General features: G+C 46.3%; 1 protein-coding gene across 2 annotated transcripts in view; it reads left to right on the top strand.

Annotated features, from left to right (window-relative positions):
- Positions 1–2436, top strand: part of PPP3CA (protein phosphatase 3 catalytic subunit alpha) — a 172132-nt gene extending 169696 nt beyond the window's left edge. For both annotated transcript variants that reach the window (XM_064710885.1, XM_064710886.1), the window contains one exon: positions 699–2436. In XM_064710885.1, the coding sequence (XP_064566955.1) occupies positions 699–892 (194 nt within the window). In that variant the 3' untranslated portion in view covers positions 893–2436. The remainder of the gene's footprint in view (positions 1–698) is intronic.
- The last annotated feature ends 12791 nt before the right edge of the window (positions 2437–15227 follow it).

Here is a 15227-nt window from a genome sequence, read left to right as displayed (position 1 = left end):
TGCATTTCCTGAGCTAAACTGTATAGCTGTTCCAAAATGACAATATCCCTGATCCATGTTGCACAGTGCTTCTGCCATTTGAATCAAGCTGCTTTCTATGAGTCCAGGGTTGTATCAGGGAGAATAATTGCCCCAGGCAATCAACAAGCAGCTCACCTGTGTTGAGAACAGAAGGCAGCTTGTTGTAGGGTCACTGCAGGTCTTCCCTAGCTTTCATGTATATCCCACAAAGTGGCCTCACCATGTCATCACCATCTGGAAGTAGCCAGCACTTTTTGCATGATCTTTGGCAGTCAGGTGAGAGTTTTGCCTGATGGAAGAGCACTAGGACAAGGCACAGTGTCCATAAGGCTGTAAGTGGTGACAGCAAATGCCAACTCACCAGCTCACAGCTGTGCCCTCAGCATGGTTCCAAGTGCAAACCGTGGTTTCCTGTCAGCGTCTTGGTGTTCTAAGCAGAGCCCCAGTGGACAACAAAATACTGGGAGTCGATCGTGTTGAAAACAATAGTTGTGTTGGAAGGGACGGTGGTGGTGAGACCCAGCTCTTTCTGAGCGTGGTAAGGAGTTGGTGGTGGTGTCAGATCTTCTCTTTGCTGCCTTCCCAAAGAAGGACTCCTGCACTTGTTGCTAAACTGGGGATAAAGCTGCTGAGAGTTTTAACTTGCTAATTTTATTTTTCAATAATCCTTTATTTAGCTATCAAAGGATTTTCACCCCAGCATAAGATCACTAGCTTCGAAGAGGCCAAAGGCTTAGATCGAATTAATGAGCGAATGCCTCCACGCAGAGACGTGCCATCCGATGCCAACCTTAACTCCATCAACAAGGCAATCTCCACAGAGACTAATGGCACGGACAGCAACGGCAGTAATAGCAGCAATATCCAGTGACCACTGTCCGGGAGGGGGGTGAGCTGCAGGGCGCGATGGGGTTGCTGCACGTCAGCACTGGGGTGTTCTTGCCTCTGATAATAGCTTGTTTGCTCTGGGGGCCAGGTGTTGGATTCAGTTTACAAAAATCATCAACAAAGAGATCGTCAACTTTAATTTGGTGGGAGGGCGGGTGGGGGAGACACACCTCCTTTGGATATGCCTTTAAATGCTTGTAGAAAAATGAAAGCTCATGCTGGTATATATTGCAAAGTTAGGGGAATGAACATGTTTTCCTACTGCATTGGGAACGTCTAGCTATGTTACTGAAAGGCCTTTTATTATGTTACTGGACATGAAAACTTTGTTTAATTTCTTACTAACTATTGTACGTTTACAGTTGCAGCACTCAACATCTACAACATTGAAACATTTTTAACAAAATGTACAAACTAAATAAGGACTATTTATTGATAATGTTTTGCTACTCTTGTCAGACAATGGCTATGAAATAAATTAGGCACTCTTTAAAAATATAGAGAAAAAAAGAAAAAAAAAAGTTGGAAATTTGTTTAAAATGCCAAAAAAAAGAGAGAGAGAGAGAGTGAGAGAGCGAGCGAGAGCGACAGTTTAATTTTGTACAGATTATGCTTACCTCAGGTTTCTTTAGTGTGCTTCAATGCCCTTCTTTAAATATAACACTTACCTTACTAATTTGGCAGCAATTATCTTTTTCTTTGTTAAAAAAAACTGGAATAATAACATTTATCTTTTTTTGCTGTTTATATTTAGGGGGGTTTGGTTTGGGAGGTTTTCTGGGGTTTTTTTGGTAAAACAAGTCTTGGTTGTGGCTTGCTAAATTTAAATATTTATGAGTGGTGCATTTTTAAGTATAGTGAACAAGACACCATATTAAGTGCAGTGAAAAGCATCTATATTCTGTAAAAATCTGCCTATGCATGTTTTTTAAGAAAAAAATGGCTGTATAGGCCTGTATGGGACTGTAATGCGCTTAGTGGTCTGACTTATACTGGAAATGTATGTATACTGGCGTACTTTATATTCTCTAAAAAGAAAATGCTTAATGCCTTTGAAATTTTGTAATCAAAAAAGCTTTGAAAAATCTAAGGGGGGAGAGTATTCTTAAAGTTTTTAACATAAGCTTGTCAGTGCACATATAGATGGGTAGCATGTTTAGCAAACCTTGTGAAATTTAAATAAGTTTGTAGTTACATGTGAAATTCTAAATGCATGATAACTGTTAATGTCATAATGGTTTAGTCATTTTGTTCTGTTTTGTCATGTGCCACAAAATGTGTAATTTTTTCACTTTTTTCCCTTTGTATATCAGTTACGGGTTTCAACTGGTTCATTCTAAAAAAGAAAAGGCAACAAAACAAACAGTCCATTGATATTTTTTAACAATTGTATAAGTGCCCAAGTAATTCACTACAGCCTACAGCCTTGCCTTTGTAATTTGACTTCGAAATGTTGGCAATCAAAGCATGCACTTGTAACAATGAAAGAAGCATTTTATATTACTACTCAATAAAAATGTGCATGAACTTAAGCATCCTGCCCTTTCTTGCCGTCTCAGTGGCAGAAGCGCGCAGGCACACGCGTGTGCTTCTTGCTCTCTTTTGCTGTGGGCAGGAGAGGAGCGCTGGTGTAAGAGATGAGTGACTTGTTTCAAGATTCAAGGTCAGTTCTTTATCGAGAAATAAACTCGTGTGTTACCCAGCTACTGACTTCTGTCAGTTCTTCAGTTCTGCAGACTTCCCCCAAGGTCTGGTTAGAATGTTGGGTTTTCACTAAAATGAGTGGGATGTACCCCACAAGTAGAGTGCCTAAGAAAAAAAAAGCCCTCTGTGTGTTTTCCCTTTATCCGGAGTGTTTAAAAAGGTCAACGAGTATCATTTACAATGATTACAATTTTATTTCAAATGCTCTCTCTTTTAGTCAGAGAAGAACTGTCAAAGCTCTGCCTTCTCATTTTCTTCCTAACTGTGCTCAGCATCCTTCCCAAGTCCATCATGCTGCGAAGAGCTGACAGGTGATGCCAAACGGTGCAATGATGTGGGTATTGCCTTAGCCCTCCTTTCAGGTACCATTATTAAATATAGGCTCAGTGCCTTCTTTCTTACATGTTTTTCCCACTTTAGCTCTTGCTAATTTTGACAAAATACGACAGGTGGCAAAAATAAAGAGGTTTCATAATATCTGGGACTATTTCAGATGTAACTTTTCATTTCAGATTGTGTAGAGGTGCAGCACAGATGCACAGAGTCTGTGTGCTCGTCTGCCAGGTGGAGCTGTTTGTCCCTCTGGTTCAGGGGCACGCTGTGTGCAGAAGGGGACAGTGACACTTTGCGTGACCACTTGGCTCTCCTGCTGAGCCCTGTGTGCTCCCTGAGCACTGCAGGTTACCTGAGGTAAGTCCTGCTCTGGAGAGGCCCCGTGCTGCACGGCAGCGCTGCTGGGCAGCACAGTCTGAAATGCTGTCTGCCTGCATTTCACTTGGGCCCTGGCAGTTCCACCAGCCAGCCTGACAGTACAGAAGGGGGGGTTCTGCTCAGCAGTGACTCTGCTTAGGCTCTCAGTTGGTAGATTTAACCCAAAAGGTCCATGCTACCAATCACTTGGGCTGGAAATGTCTGCTGTAGTTGCTGAAGAATTTGTTAGATAAGCAAGTCAGCCCAGGATGAGTGATCCACTAGGGAATGTACAAAGTATCTGGTCACAAAAGAGGTTTTGGAACTTTTTGCATCTCAGAAGAATGAAAAGTGTCCAGAGCATGCAAAAGAGCTGTGTCCTGTGCATCCAGGTAGGATGGCCAGGCTCCTTCCTGAAGCAAAACCTGCCATCCTACTGAGGGGCAGTTTCTGCATGGCTCCAAGGGATAGTCTAAGCTATACTCAAATGTTCCTGGAAGGACCAAAAACCATTTCCAAAGCTTCTCTTGTTTCAGGGCATCCAATCTCTTCCAGCTTTCCTTCTTTTTTTCCTAATGCAGGAGAAACTGTGGATGAATTTGAAGGAAAACCCTGCTGCCACTGAAGGCTGAGTTTTGGATTCTGTGGCCTCATCAGTGACATGTCATGCACGGGACTCTGTCTCCCTGTACAGATATCTTCCTTATTCTTACTGAATACCCCACTTTAATGCCAAAACCATCATTGGTGCCCACTCGAGAGATTTCCTGTATTTTTAACCACCTGAATCTTGCTGTGTGAGATAGTATTTTATATAGTGTCTTATATTTTCTGCACTATCATAATTCTGCTTTTCAACAGCTATTAAGCACAAAGTGCATTAGCTCTTAGTGTATCTTTTTTGCAGAAGACAGCATTCCATTTTTTTCTGGATTTTCCTCCAAAACTGCAGTAGATTTAACCCTACTTAAGCTTGTGCTAGTGTTGCCATCTGTTTGGCACAGGTAGGAATTCTTCCAGCATTTTCCTCTTCTGAAGCCTCTAGAGGAGTCCTGACCTCTCTCCTCCCTAGCTTAAGTTTTTAGTGAAGTGGCATTCAGAGTGTAAAATAATGAAAATTTGGGGTCATTTTCTGGGTGCAAGCTGAGTTTACAATTTTAGTCCTTAGAAATCAGTTTCCCTTCTTTTTTCAAGATACTGCTGCTCAGATTAGTCAGATTGATGAGTCTTCCCACTTCTTTGACTAAGAGAAGGATGTGAGAATCAGCTATTCCAAATGCTAAAAAACCACAAGCACCAAAACAACCATTTGAAAAATAGTTTTCAGTTTGCTTTCTTAGTTGCTTTTGGAATTATGTTTAATCCCCTTAAAAGTGGCCATTTTGGGCATGCAAAAGGATGAGACTTCTTGGTCTTCAATGATTTTGGAAAAAATATATCTACATTCACATTTTTATATGTAAATGTTCAGGCTTGTAGGCACTTTCCTGGCAGTAAAAAAAGATGAGCTGATGGAGCTAGAGATAGGGCTTGGGGTTTTGTGTCTTGCTGAGCTGATGTTGCAGTATCAGGCCTGCTGAACTTTATAAAATAAAAAGTTTTGTGAGGCCCTGATTTTTTAAAATATTTTTTAAATAACTCAAGAGCAGTTTCAGTTTGACATGTGACACCAGGTTTCATCAGGCTGACAGATAGCTGTGTGCTCTGGGCAGTATTCTGCCAATGATTGCAAAGGCAAGGGCTGCCTTGGCTCATCATCCCTGTCAGAAGCTTGTTTTAGGTAAAGTAACTTGGCAAAGATTGTGCTGAAGGACTGATTTAGCCACCAGTGGGAAGCCTGCAGGCATGGTGACAGACATGACAGTGTCTGCTCCTTGTGCAGCCCCACTTGTGGCCATCACTAGTTGCTCTGGGAGCCCCATGGCCCCCCTTCCCTTTTGGGCAAAGCCTGGCATGGTTGTCTGCTCAAAGTTTGGGTCTGGACACCCAGTTAGGCAATTCTTACAGCAGCAGGACTTGAGCAAGAGGTGGTTGTTTCATATTTTAGCTTTTGCATTCCTGAGGCAGCTGATGCCGCTGGCCATGCTGTGATTGAGCAAGCCCATTGCTCTCAGCATTTGGCTATTTAATAATCTCCTTTGCTTTAAATGAGCAGTTGAACACTGTGACCTGGGCTAATTTCCCAGTGTTCTATGCCAGAGGAGACTGGCATGGGTCATAACTGCTGTTGTGTTACAGCATTGAGAGTCACTGAGGCCAGCAGGCACTGCTGAGATGGGCTCGCACAGGATCAGCTGGAGCAGGTTGACTGGGGCCATGTACAGTCAGGTCTTGAGTATCTGCAAGGATGAAGACTCTGCAACCTTTCTGGGCAAGCTGTGCCAGTGCTTGAGAGCTCTTAGAGTACAGAAGGCTTTTTCTTACATTTAAAAATTTGTCCAATTTCAGTTTGTGTCCAATGGCTTTTGTCCTGTTGCCAGGCCTCACCAAGAGCAGCTTGGCTCTTTCCTTTTACTCCCCCCATCAAGTACTTATCACCTTTTCTCCAGGTTGAGCAGTCCCAGCTCTCTCCATTTCTTCAGGTCTTCCAGTCCCTTAATCACCTTTGTGTTTCTTTGTTGAACTTACTCCATGAAGTCCATGTCTATCTTGTGCTGGAAAGCCCAGACCTGGGTATGGCTCTCCAGGTGTGTCTCACCAGTGGAGAGTGAGGGGGGGAAAGACTCCACCTGGCTGCCTGTGTGTGACATTAAATTTCCACAATATATGCCTGTAACTTAAGACAAGTGAAGACATTTCTGGCATTGTGAGTTGAAGAGATGAGAGCCATACCTCAGAAAGCAGAAGGAGCAGAGGGGCATTGCAAGTGCAGAGCTGAGATATACTAAGGTACAGATCCAAGAAGGTAAGAGAAAATGAATGCCTTGCCAGACTGAGAGAACAGTGAAAGACTGGATTAGTAGTTGTTTGCCAGGTCTGGTAATAAATTTGATTGCCAGATTATCCAGGTAAGTATCAAATGCAAGAGGGAGGACCTTCTTCACTCTTTGTCCCCTCCTGTGCTTTGTCCACACCTACTGCTGATCCTTCAGAAGGTGAAATAGTCATGAAAAAAATCTCACCAAATTTTTACAGAGGGAAGTAGTTCCTTCCTGTATTCTGCAAGCAATTGGCTGAAGCCCTGAAGCATGTGATGTGTATAAAGTCATTACCATGGTGCAGATCTGCACATTATCACATAAATGAGAGATCTTGTGCCTCCCTGGGGAGGGAGAAGTAACCTTCTGACAAGGTTGCCTGAGGAGGAGGTGATTTGTTTATCTGTCACTTGGTTGTTTATTGTTTTCAGTACATATTTAATAAGCTTTGTAGTCAGACTGCATTTCTCTGAGGAGCAAGAGCACTCTGAAGGGAATATGGGTCTGACATTCTGGCTGAGCTTAAATAAAGCTGCAGAGCTGATGGACTGAGAAGGCCCTGCAGCCATGGACCAGAGTGCCAGAGAAAGGAAAGGAATGAGTAGTGGAACTGAGAGGAGAGATTGGGTTATTTATTTCATTCTCTTTTCAAGGTAGCAAGAAGAAGAGACGGTGGTAGCAGTGCTGCACTGTGAGTCTGAGATGACGAGGTAAGGAAGCTGTACCAAGCTCCCAGGGCTCTGACTAGGCCATGACAGAAACTAGACTGATAAAATTCACCTGAGACTAGATGTGCACTTAAAATTTATAGTGGAGTTCAGGTGCTGACCTGAAGGCAGTCGTGTAGAAAAGGAAAGCAGGCAATGGCATGGAAAGTAAAGTTTTGGAGGGCAGACTTGTGATAAGGAACAAGCTGGGATTCAGAGCCCTGGCAGAGGAGGAAGCACAGATTGTGGAATAGAGTGATAAATTTATTACATGCTGAAGAGTTGAATCAGTTCAGCCTTAGTGCAAGGATGGTATTACTATGGAATTTGGACCTTGTACAAGGGAGTTGCCATGCAGTCCTGGGATGACTGGTTAAAGCCTGTGTTCTCTGCAGGATAAGAGGGCAGGAATTATGAGGACCTTAAATCTCAATTAGCCTTGTAAGGTAGGGATTGCAACTATCCATGTCAGAGAAAAATAAAAAGCTAGCAGGAATGGAAAAATGTCCTGTTAGCCAAGTAATTTGGACATGACCAGTAAAGTCTAGGAATACAGTGAAAACCAGCAGGAGTCCAGATGAGTTATCTTTGTTGATCATGGTTGAAAAGCAGCAGAAAACTTTTCCAGACACTTGAATAGAAAAAGCAAGGTTAAATAAGTGGGAAATGATGCAATGACGGTAAGGGAGAGGTCTAAAGTATCGGCTAAAGGACTGTGGAAGGAAAGCCAAGAATGAGATTTAGGGTATGGAAACAAGGACTACAGGAGTCGAGACAGAAGCAAGTTAAGAGTTGACAGCACTTATTCCAGGAAATTGCAAAAGTTTCTTTCCTAGCCACAATAAAAAATACCACATTTGCTTGCTTGTCAAATTAGCAGTGCTCTTTAACAGCTCTCTGAATGGGTGGTATGTTTTGAAAATATACTTGGAGAGTATATAAGTACAGAAATTTATATAAATCAGGAGCAACCACAGGGTGATTGGTCTAAGCATAATCATATGCAAGGATTTAAATCTTGAAGGAGCTACTGACCACAATGTGTGTGAGGGGCTGTCTGCTGCAGTACTGTGGGGCTAACAGGCCCAAAGGATCAATGTGAGGAACGCACACATGAAAGCTGAAGCAGAAAGGAGCCAGATGGAGGGAAGATCACAACTATTGATGTTGGAGAGGAAGTTAGAGATGCCGATCCTCAGATGTAGCAAGTAGAAATTTAGCCAAGCAAGAAATGCTTGTGGCATTGTAAGTTGTTTCATGCTTCCTTTTTTGCATCTGCCTCTGTCCACTTTCCTAGGTGAGACTTTTCCTAGGTTTGTACTTTCTTAGGGAGACTAGGATTACTGAGGGGCATCAGGATTTCCTAGCAGGGATCGCTGCTGGAAGGAAGTTCTTCCACATGTTTCTCTTCCTGTTCCTTATTTTCTTCCCCTCTCGTCCCTTTTTTTTTTCTCTGCCTTGTTCTTTTGTTTATCACAGCCACCATTTTGCCCCTGGTTCCTTTTCCCAGATCCTCTGGGTCACTGATGCTGCCTGCGTGCTGGGCTCAAACTTTTTGTTCCTATAAACTGTTCCTGTTTTTTTTTTTTTCCTTGGGAATAGGTGGTGTTAGGAAAACACTGATATTTGTGGGGAAAGAGTGACTGGACAGGGGAAGAAGATAATTTTTCTCTTAGCAGATGGGGAAATAATATTGGCAATAAGCTATAGACACATTGTGAAAAGTGCTGACGTTGCTGCAGAAGTAGATTGGCATCAATAGGTGATAGTACTGATCCTTGCTGAGGAGCTGCTGGGGAAAGCAAGCAGAGGATCAGCTCTGGGTGAGGGGAGAAAGGGGGCTTCTGGCCTCTCCTGCCTCTGTGTGGCTATTTTATTTGTAGTGGAGAAAAAAATAATGGTTTTGCCTTCACTCCCAGCAAAGTTTGTCTTGGCCCTTTCACCCCTGCAGCTTTTTCTTGTAAGGAGTGATTCATGCGTGTGCCTGCATATGGAAATAGATTTGCAAGACGTGCCAAACAACTCACCTCCTAAAAGCACAGCTGGGTGCTGACACCGCAGTGTTTCCCTGAGTCCAGAAAGTTACATCCAGAAATAACCTTCCATCTCTCACAGCTCTATGACTCACACAGGCTTTGGGGGGTGCAGGGATTCCCGTCCCCAGAAAGCCCCACTGCTGCTGCCAGGGGCTCAGGGAGCGCTCACTGCCAGGGAAGCAGCTCCTGGCACAGCCTGCACCAGGAGATGCCATGCAGCCCACCAAGTCAGAGCAAGTTGCTTCTGTGGGGACCCAAAGGGGTATAAAAGCAGGCATGCCCCAGCCCAGGCTCCCTGGGGATGTGTTGTCTGCAGCTTCCCAGTGGGGAATGGGGGGAGCAATGTGTCAGGACTTGTGGTCCTGATTCACCCAGCTTCCCAGCCATGGTTCCCTCTGTGGCTCGGCTGGCAGCTCCTAAATGATGTTTTCTGTTAAAACCACCAGAGCCATCCATGTGGCTTGTCTGAAACTCATCCTTGTGAACGAGCACCTCTGGGGTGGTCTTCCATAATGACTGAGAATATGTGCTGTGACATCTACTGGAATCTAATTCCAACCACGGCAGGGGAGGTTGGAACTACTGAGTTTTCTTCCAACCCAGGCCACTCTACATTCTACAATCTATAGTGATTATTCTATTAAGGTATAGCTAGCCAGTAAAATAAAAATATTTATGCACTAGTTAGAGAATGGACAGTTGCTCTGCACTGCCTGGAATATCTTGCTGGGCTGCTCTTTGGCATCTTTGCTCCCATGCCAGTCCGAGAGTATGAAGCTTTAAGTAAAACTATCTATAGAAATACTTTACTTTCTCCACTTCCCGTGGACTGTGCTTTTATTATTGTTTTTAACACAGTTAACCCAAGTTCACCTTTGTGTGTAGTGCATCAGAATTACTCCTGGCTCCTCACAGCTTCATCAGGAGTGTGAAGGTAGCGTCAGCACAGGCTCTGCCTCCAAGAAGTTACATATGTAGATGTATGTGTGTATATATATATGTATATAGATGTATGTTAGCCAGCACAGGTGTTTTGGAGAGAGAATATGATCTTTTTTCCAGCATTTAGGTTGTCTCAGTATCACACAGTTATCAAGAGACAAGATGTAAAAGTGGGATATTGCCCTGTCTGCCTCTTCCCCCCCTTGCTGTGTCCCCATGTGTAATCTGGCCTTTCCTCTGGGTTTCTTGGCTGCTCTCTCCTAGGAAGTCTGAGGGAGTTTCTCGTCCCTCTCTGGGACAGCTGAAGCACAGAGATGACCCACTGGTGGCTTAAAGCCTCTCAGCCTGTGTGGCAATTGCAGCAGCACCAAGAGCTCCTGCAGCCCATCCCCACAGCACCAGCTCCAAGGGAGCTGGGAGGGGTAACTGCAGCTCACTGAGGCAGAATTTCTCAGGAATCAGAGCTCAGCCCAGTAAACAGCACTTTGGAGCTGAGAAGTGTGTGTGTGGGGAGCATCATTGTTGCTTCTCCTGCTGTTGCTGGCCCGGCAGCCTTGCCTGCCCTTGGCTGCACTTCCTTCAGGTGAAGCAGGAGGCCAGAGATGAGCCCATAGGGCGAGGATGTGCTGCAGGGAAGCCAAAGCCAGCAGCCAGGTCAGGGGCTCACCTGCTCAGAGCACACTGCAGGTGTTTGCAGAAAACCTGAGCCTGTGGGAGCTGCCCGGTCAGTTCCTGGGATTCACATCAGGACAAAGAGAGCACATGTGTTATGGCAAAAGTATTCTGTGCTGTTCAGCAAACTTTGCCAAAGTGTTCTCAGGAGAAGAGAGGGATACAGTGCAGAGCAGCAGGACAAAGGGATATCTGGGCTACTTAGAGCTGGAAGGGAGTTTTGGGTAATAATATTAACGGTGTAATGCTTTTTTAGTGAGGCTTGTGGAGGAATATCTTTGTATCTAATGGAATAACTGTCATTATTTCCTGGCTCTGAAATATTTCCAGTCTCCAGCAGTATCAAATGTACTGGAGAGGTCTCAGGGATTGCCTGTTTGCAAGGGCAGTGAAAGGCCAAGGCTCAGGGAATGGAAGGAAATAAGAGAGGAATGAGAGAAAATATTATTTTAATAGCAGAAAGTGCATTTCTTCCAAAACTCCTATTTTTCTTTTTATGACAAAGATTAATTAAGGATAAAAATCCCTGAAATATACATCATTTGAAAGAGATCAGCTGGGAATGAAGCTTTAGCAAAATTGTCAAAAGACTAAACGCATCATTTATCTCTGCAACACAGCTGAAGATGCAACAAAAAATGCATTCTGCTGAGCACTGAAAATTAAATTAAGTCATGCTTGTGTGAGCATTTGTTCATCACAGGAATAAAACCCTGGAGTCTTGTGATTGGCTTGGGCACTAAAATCTTTGTGATGTCTGTTGTAGGATGGGTTTGCCTGGTTACAGGCAGGCTGCTGCTCCATCAGTGGATCACATCCATAGTGGCTGCTGAGAACTGAGGGATGCAATGCCTTGGAAATCAGCATCCCTGGAGGGGTTCAGAAGCTGTGTGGATGTGGTACTTAGGGATGTGGATAGGGGTGAACACAGTGGTGCAGGATTAGTGGTTGGACTCAATGATCTTAGAGCTCTTTTCCAAGTTAATAATTCCTGCTGATTACCCAGACTTCCAGGCCTTTGGTGAGGACCTTGTCCTCAAAAGCTGCCACCATCTCCGGTGGTGGCTGCCTGTTGTCTTCCACAGCCTTCTCCTGGAGCTGCAGTCTCACAGAGTGTAGCTCAGAACAACAAAGGTTTGCAAGGTACATCCTTCAAGGAGATCCTTCTCTGAACTGAATCGCACCTCCTGGGAAGAAAATAACTGTAATTCCCTTCTCTTTTTTTCATGACAGGCAATTCATTTGAACATGCAGCAAAAACACTCAGAGAGGCCAGACTCTTTATGGGCACCGCCTTGCTCGGGGGGCAGCAGCACAGCCCCGGTGAGGAGCTGGCGGTGCCATCACCCCCTGCCCTGCCAGGGCTGGAGCATCCATGGCACCCCCTGCCCTGCCAGGGCTGGAGCATCCACGGCACCCCCTGCCCTGCCCTGCCAGGGTCGGAGCATCCAGGCCTCTGCATCCCTACGTTTAAGCGAATCTGGTTGCCATGGTGACAGTGGGGCTTACTAAATATGGCCTCTGATGCCCAAAATCCTGTGGGTGGTAACAGCTGAGGTGCACACAGGGTCCCTGCTGACAGCAGAGACCTGCTGGTGCGGCTCACCCAGGGGAAGGTGTTTGCACTGGTGAGTGAAGGAAGCCCCGGCTCTGCTGCTGCTGGTGTTAATTGTGGGTTGCTGATTTTTATCTTCCACAGCACCTTGGTGCTCCCCAGATCAGGCAGGCTGGCTCAGGGACCCTGCACTGCTGCTGATAAGAAGCTGCAGTAGATTTATCTGACAGGTGCAGGGGGGACTTGCAGCCTTTTCACTCTTTGACATGGCAAGGTTCCCTGCTCAGAGTGATGTAGCCATTCCCATGCTTACCTGCACAGGGCTGCATGGAGGGAGGGTGAGATTACACCTGATACAATTATCACTCTTTCAATTACCTGCTGCAGCCCCAGACACTCTCTTGGGTTTACTGTACGAATCTAGTAAGGCTCAGGCATGGGAGTATTACAGGCTGAGGAGAACTGTGTTTGCCAGGCCTTTTCCTGCAACTTTCATGGAGAGCTGTGGTGCATGGAGAGATGCAGCAATGTGTGTGAGGCTGGAGGGCTGGCTGTGTGTGTGTCCATCCAGCTCTGCTCAGCAGTGTGCCACTGAGGAGAGGCAGGAGGCTCACACGCTGGCAGTCCCCATGGTGCTCGTCCCTCCCAGGCATGGGGGTGGCATTTGCTCGCAGGAGGTGGGAGCTTTTCTGTGCTCTCTGCCCATCTGCACAGCTCTCACACTGAGCTGGGGGTTGTTGGAGCAGCAGGACGTGAGTCCCCAGTGCTCCCAGCTCCCTGTGACAGCCTGAGCAGCTTCTGGGCCCCGCTCCCAACAGATTTCAGTGCAAGGCTCCCCGCAGTGTGGGGCAGGACATGGGGGTCCAGCCCCCACTGATGAAAAGCTCTGCTCAGGCTTTGGAGCCAGCAAGGCAGCCCAGCAGGAGCCGCACAGTCATCTCTGCAAGCTGTGGGAGATGCACATGGGATGAGATGGAGCTGGAGGGATATAGGGAAGTGATGCAAGGCGAGGATCCCCCTGTGCCTCGCAGCATGCGAAGGAGGAGAAGGAATCAGAGGTTACAACTCCTGCTTGAGCTGTCTCCTGGAGCTTCCCAGATTCTTGGAGCAGCCAAGACCTTTGCAAGGCAGATTTCCTGAAAAATGACAAATAGCTCATTCTTGAGGTATGAGGCATTAGGAGAAAAAGGGCAAGGAGTGAGAAATATGATGCTGCAAAACTTCCAGAAGCCATTGCAGCTCATACATAACAAACCTGGAAGCAAAGGCAGAGAGGGAGGGAAGAAGACTGTGAGGCAGCCTGCAATAAACAGCTTCTTGCAAGAAAAGCAGAGAGAGGAAAGGGGGGCCAGACACACCAGTTTTGCCGGTGAAAAACAGGTATACATGCAGAGAGGTCAGCAACAGGAATTACTGAGATGCTGTAAAGGCCACTGGGGACATCCACCCTCAGCAGGTGCCCCAGCACATGACCCGTGGCTTCTGTGCTGGGTCTGGTCTCCAGGCTGCTCCAAGGCACTTGGCCAAGTGTGGGGCACATGGGGCTGGGGCTGAGCTGGGGCTGGTGGCATCCAAGGGGGCAGAGAAGAATTTGGTGGGAATCAGAGGGGGAGCCTGGAGGATGGAAATCACACATCACCCTCATTTCCATTTCACAATGGAGGCGAGGAGGTGTCTTTTGGAGGTTGGAGGTGGTTGTACTTTTTAAATAGTGAGTGAAATGTGAAAAAATTGTTCCTGGTCCTACACCCTCAGAATGATTTATGTTGGTATTTAATCCTGCTTGTGTTTCCCTACCCACCACGTTCTGATTTTTCTCTGCACTTTTGGGAAAGCAGTGGGAAAGCAGCATGCTGCTAATTACAGCCCAGGGCTGCTTGGACACAGAGGAGAGAGGCAAAGGGAAATAAATAAATAAATGAGAAGTCCCATCACCATAATCCATGAATATAGGTGCCACTCTTTGCAAAGCCCACAGCTGTATTCCAGGGAGATTGCAAGTTACTGGCAGCAGTTTGTCAGGGTCTGGCTGGCTCAGGCTTGGACTGGTGGCAACATTTGATCTCCATCATTTGCACTGCTGAGACAAAATAAAATGTGTTGGTGTCAGGGTCTTGTCTGGGGACATCTGCATGGCCAGGGTGGTGCATCTGCCCAGCCCTGCAGGTTTTGGGGCTGTTGCTGGTTGCAGGGTGGAACAGGTGGCTGCTGGGGGATGCCCAGGGAAGCACCATGTGCTGCACACTGTGTGTGCTGGCAGGGATGTTTGCTTTTATGGCAAGCATATCTCAAGGCCTTATGTTTAAAGTCCCAGGCTGTCCTTGCATCCATGTGCTGTTGGACTGCACAGTTGTATCCTTCATTAAAAACAAATGTGAAGGCACCTGTGCTGCCTCTGGGCAGGGACTCAAGCCTTGAGAACAGGAGCATGGGGAGGGAGGGAGGGAGCAGTGGAGGGCACGTGCATCCCTGGGATGCTCCTTTTGCTTCCTCCCCAGACTCCTGGTGTCTTGGCTGGTGGGGCTGGCAAGAGGGAGCTGTCAGTGGATGCAGGTAGGGGCTGCTGCTGCCTGCATGGTTCCCACTGCCAGTCAATTAATCAATAAATCTTTCTGGCACCTTATCAGATCCACAATTCAGTCAGTTTGGGCTCCCTGCGGCAAGTCATCCGTGACTGTTTTTATTCACTTTTCTTTCTGGCTGCAGGTCCCTCAGCAGGCTGCCTCAGGGCAGTGAAAAATCAGGCAAGCTGTTCTCAAAATGGGGGTGATGAGTGTTTCCTGTGGTCAGTGCTCTGCCTTGCAAATTTGGCTCTGCATTGTGTCCTTGAGCCCATCACCTTGGCATGGTTCAGAGCAGTAGTGCAGTGGCCAGCTGCCAGCATGGTTCTTCCTCCTTGGGTGGAGTTCTTTTGCTTTGTTTCAGGTTTTGAGGGGGTTTCAGGGGCTTTTGGTTGACTTGTACAGGATCACACTGGCACAAGAGGCTGGTGGATGAGGGGAGAACCCTCATTCCTGATGTACTTTCTGTGGGACAGCATCTGCTCTCTTCCCTCTAGCAGGGAGCACAGCACTCCCAAGAGTTCTGGGGCTAA

The sequence above is a fragment of the Zonotrichia leucophrys genome, chromosome 4 (genome assembly GCF_028769735.1).
Source record: "Zonotrichia leucophrys gambelii isolate GWCS_2022_RI chromosome 4, RI_Zleu_2.0, whole genome shotgun sequence".
NCBI lineage: Eukaryota > Metazoa > Chordata > Aves > Passeriformes > Passerellidae > Zonotrichia > Zonotrichia leucophrys.
This window is presented reverse-complemented; position numbering and strand designations above follow the sequence as displayed.